Consider the following 11,572-nt stretch of genomic DNA (forward strand, 5'->3'; position numbering starts at 1 on the left):
AGTATGAAATACAAATAGTTGATTGGTATGAGAGAAAAAGAGACAGAATGTCAACCCTAGGTTCACATTTGTGTTATAAATAAAAAAATTATGATAAATGAACAGGAATTATATAAAAATACATATTTGGAACAAATATTGAAAGCATGTTATAGTTCAAAGTGATTTACACACATTTTATTTTTTCAGTTTTTTGGCTATGTCGTCAAATATTTCGAACCGATGTCTAGTTCCTTCCTCGTCAGATCCATATACATGACCATTAAAATACCAAGAGCTTATAATATTGTCATGTTGGTACAGTCTATTTAGGAGACCCTGGTTGAGTTTTGTAATATCATCACCAATTCTAACTTTGAGTGCTTCGTTTATACTCTTTTTCTTACGCAGGAGTGAAATTTTGGTATCCATTCTAAGAAATTTTATGAGAATTGGTCTTGGACTCCCTTCTTTCCCTGGTATTCTATGCATTGCAACAATTTCTGACGGGTTGATATCTAATTTGACTTTGTTTTTTAGTTCATTAAGAAGAGAATGTGGTAGGTCTTCATTTCGAATTTCTGGCAATTGGTATATTTTCACATTTTTCTTACGTGAGTATTGTTCGTTCCAGTTACCAAGCCGAACACTTTCAGTTGCTTTCCTGTTGTTTTCATCAACGACATCCCTCATTTTTCTAAGATCAGAATGCAGACTAGCATTTTTTTCAAGCAGATTCCCATTTTCAAACTCAATAGTGCTTAATTTGTCATGTAGATGAGATATTTTGGAATCGTAATTGGTTTTTAATTTATCAACTTCTGACTTGACTTCCGTCATTATCTCTTTTTTAATTTGTTTTTTCAGGTTTTCGGATAACTGTTTAAATATTTCTGTGACAATCTCTGTCAGGTCAGATTTTTTCGGGACATTTAACAGGGACTGCTTGATTTCATCAAGTTCGTTTTCTATACAAAAACTATGGTCCGAGGAACTGGAGAGGCAAGAGTGGAGACGCTTGGCTGGATTTGTGATATTATGTTTATCTCCTGTTTTCTCTAAAAAAGCTGATTCCTCAACATTATTTGTGTTTTTAGCTGACAGTTTATCGACTTTCACAGTAGAAATGAAACTGGTTATTTGTTGTTGTTGTTGAGACATATTACATTTGGCGATTTAAACTATTGAAAGTTCACTTATGTGTACATCTAAATGTAAACATTGGCTAATTACTACTCACTCGGTTGTTAATTTTATAGTTCGTAATTTAAACTGCAATCTTATAATTATAGTTCTGTTTTTTTGAATACATTAATTCCAATCAACTAGTAGTAACATCGATGTAACAGAAAAGACGTAAAGAATATCTCTTAATGCATAAAAACACAAAACTCTGTGCAACAAATTCACATCAAACCTTCATGGACGCCATCTTTCTTTCCTATTGATGATATTGTGATAAAACCAGCAGACAAGGGCAGTGCCGTTGTGATAATGGACAAAGCTAACTACATCGCGGAAGCAGTGCGTCAGCTCTCTGATGAGAGATTTTATAAGAAGCTAGACTATGACCCTACTTCCGAGTTTAGCTCCAAAATTATCACTGCGTTACAAACCATGTACAATGACGGTCACATAGATGAGGATACAATTGGTTATTTAAAGCCAGAGAATGCCAAGCCTGGTCGATTGTATCTTCTTCCCAAAATACACAAGGTTAACAACCCTGGTAGACCCATTGTATCTGCAAACGGCCATCCGACTGAGAAAATCTCGGAATTCGTCGATTTTCATTTAAGATCTCATGTAGAAAATCTTCCTTTCCACATTCAAGACACTACAGATTATCTTCGTAAAATGGAATCCATGAACCCTCTTCCTCCGGAAACCCTCCTTGTCACTTTAGATGTCACCTCATTGTATACCAACATACCTCATGATGACGGCATACAATCTTGTAGGGAAATATGGGACTCGCGCAACATTTTAGAACCACCTACTGAATGTTTAGTCCAGCTGCTTACTCTGGTCCTGAAATGCAACAATTTCACCTTTAATGGTCAGCATTACCTTCAAATTAACGGGACAGCGATGGGGACGAAAATGGCACCGTCATACGCCAATATTTTCATGGGCAAATTAGAAAAACAAATTATTGCAACATCTTTATCCAAACCTTTGTCTTGGTTCCGTTTCATTGATGATGTTGACATGAAATGGATTGAATCTCAACAAAAACTGGATGATTTCATCAGACATGCAAACAACGCCCACCATTCAATTAAATTTACGTATGAAATTTCCGACTCTAAGTTATCTTTCTTAGACACAACCACATCTATAAAGGACGGTGTCATATCAACAGACCTCTACTGTAAACCCACAGATAAACATCAATACCTTTCTCCCCAAAGCTGTCACCCAAAACACTGTACTAAAAGTATCCCGTACAGTCAAGCTCTCAGAGTCAAGCGGATTTGCTCCTCTGAGGAGGCTGTCACGAAACGGTTACAGGAACTTCGCGGATTTTTGACAAAACGAGGTTATAAGAAATTGGACATAGATAAGGGGTTTGCGCGCGCTAACAATAACAGCCGCAATGACCTCTTACAGTACAAACGGAAGAGGCGCAGCAAAATAGTCCCGTTTGTTCTTACATACAATCCAGCCTTTAATAACCTTTCACGTTTGATCCGTGCCAATTGGCAAACTATTGCCAAACACCCTAAATTATCCAAGATCTTTCCCAATCCTCCTGTCTTAGCTTATCGGAGACCAGCAAGTCTGAAAGACTTATTTGTTAGAGCTGACGTTTCCTCAAATAAAAGCTGTTCAACTGCAGGATGGTGCAAGTCATGTGGTAACAGACGTTGCCTAACTTGTCAACAAATACTGAATACTCAAACATTCACTTGCCACTCGACTGGGTCTGTGTACACTATATATTGCAATGTAACTTGCAAAACCCAGAATGTTGTATACCTCCTTCAGTGTCGATGTGGCATGCAGTATGTTGGCGAGACAGAGCAGCCATTTAACAAACGCATGAATGGTCATCGAAGTGACTACACTTGCAAGCCCGACCTACCCGTAAGTCGTCATTTGAGATCACCTGGACACACACAAGCTGATCTCAAAAACCTTACCATCACGATCATAGACCACAACGAGTGTTGGTCGAAGGTCGACAGAGTCGCTCGGGAAAGATTTTGGATAAGAAAGTTACGGACAGTCTCCCCAGAGGGCATAAATGAAAAAACATAGAACGAGTCCCTCATTTTCCTGTGACCACCTGTTTCAAACAACGCCGGATTTAGTACTGGCTTTACAGTTCGAAATTATTTTTAAAATTACCGTTTAAATTACAGGTTTTCATTGATTCGGGATGATGTATAAGTACGTTGCCACGTTCAATTATTTAAGCTCAATATACAAAACTTATTTTTTCAATCACTATTAGACTGCTATTCGTTTGGAAGGCTTTAATATGTAGTTTCCGTTGTAATTGCCCTACCATTGTCTAATTTATACCATCCTGGATCGGTAAGGACATTTTTGATTATTTTGATTTTTTTGTTTGAGGACTGCCCTCAATGCAGTTATTACATCTCAACTGTCACATCCTTTGGAAATCTAAAGTTGTGCCATTTCACATCGTAAATAACTATTTTTATTTTTGGCATATTTCTGTAGTCTTTGCGGTGTGTTTGGAAATTTTAAAATTGTTCCAGCGTTCGCTTAAATTGTATAAATCAAGATTTTGATAGAGTCTCAATTTGAATGGACATGATTCATTTGACATCGTGCTATTATTGAAGAAGGATATCTGTTATCCGAAATATCTAATATTTGTATATTTTATAGTTATTTAATGGTGATGTTGTACTCTTTTTGACTTGTTATATATTATATTTTGTAATGTACAGAATCATATTACATGATCCATCGCCCTGTAAGATTGATCGTTGACTATTTATTCAGTCAGTTTATATATATATATATATATATATAAACGAGTCTAAATTGAAAACTACGTTCAAACCTATGATTGCGTTGGATAAAAACCGCAATTTTTATACGTGTGCATGTCAAACAAATTTCGTTGTAGAAGGGTCTAAAAACAGCACAAACAACATTTTCCAAAAGACCAAAAATGTGAAAAAGTATATTTAAACAAAACGCATTTGACTAACAGGTCGAACAACTGATGTTCTCAAACCCTGCTGACTGCCATTGACGATTGCCAAATAAAATTGATCACAAGATGTAACAAAATTGATCTGAATATAAATTTAATAAGTCACAGAAAAACATTTTTTTTTGTTAACTTGTGGCTACTATGTTGTGCCACAAACATTCGGTGTCAATATTTCTTTAGTACACCAGATCTAGATTTCGACAATATATGTCTCTTCAGTGATGTTAGGGGATCGAAACGGTATTTGGAAGGCCATATAATTTACTCTCAATTTAAGATTGACTCTTGAATTTTAAGAGACAATATAGGATGAACGGATCATATATATATATATATAAGAGAGAGGCAAAATATACCATAGGACAATCACACTAAAAAAAGGTTGAAACAAACCAACAAAGCCGCAGCTGCATGAAAAACAACAAGACACAAAACAGTCCACAAAACACAACATTGAAATATAAAATCTGAGCAACAAGAACCAACCGCGATGATTTATGGTTTACTGGAAGAGTAAGATAATCCTGCTCCGTCCATTCATATTATGTTTAAAAATAACATATGTTAAACTCAAACTCTCGACCCCGTTGTCTTGGAAGATCTTTAATCCAAGGGGGTCCTTAATAGTTGCTTTTTTATAATCCCACAAGGAGTTTATAATATAACTCCTTGCGAATACTTTCATAAGAACCGAAAATTCCAATATGCATCTTTTAAAGATTCCAAATATTGTATTAATTGAATAGGGTATCCAATTTCAATCCCAGCGTCTCGGAAAATCTCATTTTAGGGCACTAGACAATTATTAAATTTGTAATAATTCGAAAATAATACATGGATTTCTGGCGAAAACATTCGTTAAGGCGAAATTTAATGGTTGTCTGTCTTGGCTGATAGAAGAAATTTCACAATAAAAACTGAAACGCACAAACGCATAAAGATGTTTATTCAGGACAATAACTTATATAAAAAAAACAGCAGAAATATATATATCGTACCACTAATGGAGGTTGTAAAATACTGTAGGGTAATGTTCTTTTTATCTTTTTTGTCGTTAAGGAGACTGAGAATATTAATCCATTAATTTTTTTTAAACATAGGATTTTGCTTTTTATCTATAGATGAACTTTTATTATATACTTGGGTTGATTTTTGTGCCAAATCATAAAGTTATAACTATATGTAATAGTGTAATAAATAAAATTTGTAATGACAACAAAAATGATGAATTTTTTGCTGAAATTCTTTACCTTCGAGCCTCCGAAAGAGCAAGTATTGCACAAAAATAAAGGAATCATCCTTTAACGAAAATAACTCTTGAAATCATCGGCTATTCATCGATGTCTAAAGGCTATTTATTTCTGAAATCTAAATTTTGTTTCGCTGAGTGTTCAAGATGTTACATGCAGCTAAAATAATGATAAAACATTTGAAAAAATACTGTTCTGTATAAAATGTACACAAAAGTAAATGAATGAAAGCCGCTGGAATGCAGTCCAGGACTCGGATAAATAAGCACATTTAGAAAATGACAGGTTACATGAACTGAGTGCCAATAAAAGCACAAGTCTAACACTTGCTTTTTCAAAAATAAAATTTATATTTAAAATGGTAATCTTTAAACAAACAAAAATTAATATGAAAATTTACAATTCAAACAATAGATCGATATCTAACAGAAATGTTTCATTATAATTTTTTTGGCTACAATGGGTATATGAAACATCCAATGTCGAAATATCAGCATAGAGTCCTAACAAAGAAAGTTTTTGACATGTTGTGCAACGAAATCTCTACAGCACATAGTAGTGACAACACTAGATGTTAAATAGGATCCATCGAAAAGCCAGATTTTGGTCCACGAAGGTAGCAAATTGTCGGTGTGACTATCGCTATTGGTTTTTGGTAACACACGATATGGTTGTTGGTTAACAGATATTGTTTACGCCGGAAGGCCATTAAAGTATCACCAAGGAAAGGTCATCGTGCTCTTAATTTCCACGCAAACTGATATAGCTCCAAAGGTTTAACAATGAACGCCAATGGACACTCATGTCAATTGGAAGGCCACGCGGAATCAATATCGGAGATTTTAAAGACAAATGCATCGGTCCTGCTGGGCGTTTGGTGCTTTATGTCTCAATGGACATGACCTATCCCTAAAAGATACTTTTGCGGAATTTGTTGATTATTTGGTCAACTGTAGATTTTAAATATACAGAAAACGAGCAATTGGATCCTGGGAAAAGCCTCATTAGATTAAGCCCCAAATTGTTTGTAATTGGTTGTCAGAAGGACCTGGCATATAGTATAATGTTTATTGAACTTACTTTATAAAGAGGGATACTAAGCTAAACTTTACATGTCGATAATAAAAGCATGTAAGTCATATGTCATATTTTAGTTCAAGAGGAAACGTTCGAAGTCGGATTACATTTGTGTACTTCCGTTCAAATAACCCTGTACACCAGTTCCAAACTATCAAGCGAGAAGTATTCGACATTGGTCTTTAAAGTCATTTTTAACCAGCTATACATAGTTCTAAAGATAATAAACTAGAGTCTCTAAAGAGCCTTTGTGGTCACCTTCGTCTATATACATATTCAACAAAGGACACTCTCCGAAATTGTAAACAAGAATAGATGTCACGAATAGATTAGTCAGAGTCATTAATCTTAAAAGTACAATTTAGGCAATTCCATTCAGAGGTAGGCCTTGCCTCTAAAATGGCCCATAGCACTTGCCCTTGACCCGTAAAAGTAAGTCAGCAAAGAGTAAGGGCAGTACCTTGGTATATAAAAAAAAAGTCGAAATAAACTATTGCCGGCTGGCCAAGCGATTCTCTACGTGGGCATTGCCTTAAAAATGACATAGATCACTTAGGCCCTAGACCCGTACGAGTTTGACAACAATGAATTAAGAGGTTAAGGTGGTACCTCTGTTTGCAACAAAGTCGAAATACACTACCTAGTATAATAATTGCCGGCTGGCTAAACTTAGTGATTCTCCACGTAGGCCAATATACCAGAGATAGAGGTGGGCATTGCCTTAAAAATGGCATATAGCACTTATGCCCTAGACCCGTACGAGTTTGACAATTATGAATTAAAAAGGGGAAGTGGTACCTCTGCTTACAACAAAGTCAAAATAAACTATTACCGGCTTGCCAAACAAAGAGATTCTCCACGTAGGTCATTTTACCAGCGGTAGAGATGATATTTGCCTTTAAAATGGCCTATAACACTTATTCCCAAGACCTGTACGATTTTGCCTGCAAAGGGTTAAAAAGGAAAGGTGGTATATATACGTACCTCTGTTTACAACGAAGTCGAAATAAACTATTGCCCACCCTTACCTCTGGTGTAATAATCCACGTAGAGAATTCCGGAGTTTGGCCTACCGGCTTTAGTTTATTTTGTCTTCGATGTGAACAGAGGTACCACCTGTTCTGTTTAGCTCTTTACTGACAAACTCGTACGAGTCTAGGCCATATAAGTGATATAGGCCATTTTAAAGGCAATGACCACCTATATGGTAGCATGGCCCATGTGGAAAATCTCGTAGTTTGACCCTCCGGCAATATTTTATAACGACTTATATACCAGGGTACCCTCCATACCCTTTGCTGACCAACTAGTACGGGTCTAATGTTGGCCCGCGTGTATAATCTCTTAGTTCAGCCTGTCAGCTTAATTTATATTTTCGTTGTAAAAAGAGGCATCGCATTCCCCTTTTAATCTTTTGCTGACAAATTCGTACGGGTCTAGGTCGTTAGTGCTATCAGCCATTTAAAAGGCAATGCACACATTTACCTCAGGATTAATGGCCCACTTGGAGAATCTCTTACTTTGGCAAGCCGGCAATAATTTACTTCGACTTCTTTGTAAACAGAGGTTCTAACTTCCTCTTTAAATCCTTTGATGATACCGCGTACTTGTCTAGGGGATAAGTGATTTATGCCATTTTAGAGGCAATGACCACCTCTACCTCTGGTATCATGGCCCGCGCGGAGAATCTCTTAGTTGTGCCATGCGGCAATAGTTTAGGTCGACTTTGTTATATACTAGGGTACCAACCTTACACTTTGCTGGCTAACTCGTACGGGTCTAGGTGATACGTGCTCATGATCATTTTAGAGGCAATCCCTTCATCTATCTCTGATATTATGGCCCACGTGAAGAATTTCTTAGTTTAGCCAGCAGACAACAGTTTATTTCGACTTCGTTATATACCGGGGTAATTCATCCCCCTTTTAACTTATTGTTGACAAACTCGTTCGGGTCTATAGTATAAGTTCTATGAGCTACTTTTAAGAGAATGGCAACCTCTATATCTGGTATAAGGGCTCACCTAAAGAATCTCTTAGTTCGGGAAGCCGTCAATATTTTTGATGGACTTTGTGATATACTACAGTTTTCCCCTTACCCTCTGCGGACCAACTCATACGGGTCGAGGACATAAATGCCATGGGCCATTATACCAGAGGCACTGCCTACCTATACCTCTGGTATAATGGCCAACGTGGAGAATCTCTTAGTTTGAAGAGCTGGCAATACTGAAGTTTATTTTTACTTCGTGATATACCGGCGAAACCCATACCCCTTTTAATTCGTTGCTGACAAACTTGTGTGGATCCAGGACATGTGCTATGAGCCATTTATAAGGGTGTGACTACCTCTACTTCTGGTATACTGGCCTGCCTGGAGTAGTCTTAGTTCAGCCATCCGTCAATAGTTATTTTTTATATTTCTTATATACATTTTTATATCGGACATAAAGCAAAACGGACAAAATGCAACGGACAAAAAGCAAAAGTGTCGGACAAAAAGCAAAATTATCGGACAAAAAGCAAAACAAACAAAAAGCAACGGACAAAAAGCAAAAGTGTCGGACAAAAAGCAAAATTATCGGACAAAAAGCAAAATTATCGGACAAAAAGCAAAACGGACAAAAAGCAAAAGTGTCGGACAAAAAGCAAAATATTCGGACAAAAAGCAAAAGCGGACAAAAAGCAAATTGCGGACAAAAAGCACCGTATCACCTTGTCCTTGTCACAGCCTTTAAGTTATTCATTTAGTAAATATCAAATACAATGTTTACTCTTGAATACTTATCAATGCAAGATTTTATGTAAGACAGTATGACATCATTTGCATAATCATCAAATATTTTTGCCCAACTTTGTGACCTAGAATCAACCATTCCTGCCCAACCAATGATAAATGCGCTTGAATTTGGCTCAGAAAATCGCAAATGTGTCAAGTATACCCATTTGCAGCAACTCTATTCCACTATTTCAAGAAACATCCTTTGATAAAGACAGAGGAGAAGTTTTTTTTTTATAGATAAAGAAATATTTCAAGTAAAACTGTCTACTGTGACAAGAAATGAAAAGTTTAGAAAAGATATTGCAAATACTTTTAAGGTTCTCTAGCTTTGTCTTTGACAAAGACGTTTCCAGTTTCATTTTGTGGCCAAAATAAGATTTTTTTTTTTTTTAATTTGCTTATAAAAAGCATGTTCTCTTGCATTTGCTTCAAAAGATCTTCGTATTGTTTGGATGAACATTTTTGGTATTTATTTACATATCTTACATGTTCAACAATTTCCTAAAACGCTATTTCTTTTTACAAATCTAACGACTCTTCTAGAAATGAATTTGCAAACTAGTTCATCACTTTACAAAGTCTTTAAAGCTTTTTTAAGAGATCGTTTTGTGTTTTCGTAGAGTCTTCATTAGGTCGTTCATCTGTTATCGAATGACCCAAACCACAAAATCTTTTGTTTTGCAATCTTGGCCTCAGTAAGACAACATGTTCATCACCTATCACGCAATATATCACATAGTGTTTTATAACAAGTCATTTCAATGTGCAATCCAACAAACATGACGATAAACTTATCTTTTCAGTAATTATCAGGTCCTTCCCGTTGAATTTGCTTAGGCATTTCCAAAAGTGTCTGATCTGCAGTTAAAATTGATGTTTCTTCGGGATTCACCACATTTTCGCCTAATCCATCGAATACCTGATAATTGCCTGGTTGTACTAACAAATCGCTCTTAATGTTTATGAATAGTTTGCACATGCGCAAAAGTGTTAAACACATGTGTATCATAACCTTGAAAAATGTTATTAAACCAATTCATAATATTATTAGAAATCCAAAAACACTAATTATATGGTAATTAGTTCAAATGTTTTTGAAAGAATTTTGTAACATTTTCGCGCACGTGCAAATACTGGATATGTCAAATATTTTCATTTTTGATACATATGTGATGTAAGAAAGGTAGCCGCCAAACCTGGTAATTGGTTTTTACTAAAAGAAGTTAAAAAAAGGTTTCCAGAAAAATCCCTTTTTTTTCAAACGGAAGAAAACAAACATTTTAGAAAATGGCCGTGGCTATCTTGAAAAAAATATGTTTTTTAATGGCCAGCAGTTATTTCTTAAAGAGTATATAATAATAATGCTTCGTGGTAATTTTCATGCTTGTATGATCATTTGCACAATACCCTCGATTTTGCTTGCTAATTACATTCACTATACAGCTATGTGCAGTTTTTGAACTTCCTTTGACAATACCGTCTAACATGTAACTATCCCTGAACGAATCAAATTGGTGAAAATATATATTATTGGTATTATGCTTTTCGTCATAAACTAGAAAATGAAATAACTAATATACCGAACTCCGAGGAAAAATTAAACGGAAAGTCCCTTATCCCATGTCAAAATCAAAAGCGCAAACACATCTCACGAATTGATTACATATTCCTGAAATGGTACTGATATTGTCGTATGCAGTAATGGTGGATGAAACCTGTTATATAGCTAGATATTTTATCGTGTGTTTTTCTAAGTTGTGATGTTATGCTATTGTTTCAGAAAAAGGGAGAAGGTTTGGATCCATTAAAACGTTTAATCCCGCTGCAAATGTTTGCACCTGTCATAAGTCAGAAATCTGATGTACAGTAGTTGTCGTTTGTTTATGTAATATATACGTGTTTCCCGTTTCTCGTTTTTATATATAGATTAGACCGTTGATTTTCCCGTTTGAATGGTTTAACACTAGTAATTTTGGGGCCATTTATAGCTTGTTGTTCGTTGTGAGCCAATGCTCCGTGTTGAAGGCTGAGCATTGACCTATAATGGTTTACTTTTTTAAAATTATTATTTGGGTGGAGAGTTGTCTCATTGGCACTCACACCACATCTTCCTTTATCTAGCTAAACCTCTTACTTGTATGACAGTCGCATTCAATTCTATTATGTTCCCAACGATGACCTGTAATATTCTTACAATTGGCAGATATGTCTTACAGGTTATGGTAAGACATTCTTAGCATACGTATACCAATAACATATACACCTTTTAGATGAAGGGATTTTGAAA

At 35.7% G+C, this 11,572-nt stretch overlaps 1 protein-coding gene across 1 annotated transcript; it reads left to right on the plus strand.

Annotated features, from left to right (window-relative positions):
- Window positions 1-1,473: 1,473 nt before the first annotated feature.
- Window positions 1,474-5,302, plus strand: LOC134690062 (uncharacterized). The gene is made up of 2 exons (XM_063550036.1): window positions 1,474-2,549; window positions 5,299-5,302. The coding sequence occupies exons 1-2, from the start codon at window positions 1,474-1,476 to the stop codon at window positions 5,300-5,302; spliced, it is 1,080 nt and encodes a 359-aa protein (XP_063406106.1).
- Window positions 5,303-11,572: the final 6,270 nt, after the last annotated feature.

Source organism: Mytilus trossulus, chromosome 11 (genome assembly GCF_036588685.1).
Source record: "Mytilus trossulus isolate FHL-02 chromosome 11, PNRI_Mtr1.1.1.hap1, whole genome shotgun sequence".
Classification (NCBI taxonomy): domain Eukaryota; kingdom Metazoa; phylum Mollusca; class Bivalvia; order Mytilida; family Mytilidae; genus Mytilus; species Mytilus trossulus.

Coding starts and splice junctions, on each gene's coding strand:
- LOC134690062 (XM_063550036.1), top strand. CDS start 1,474: ATGGACAAAGCTAACTACATCGCGGAAGCAGTGCGTCAGCTCTCTGAT.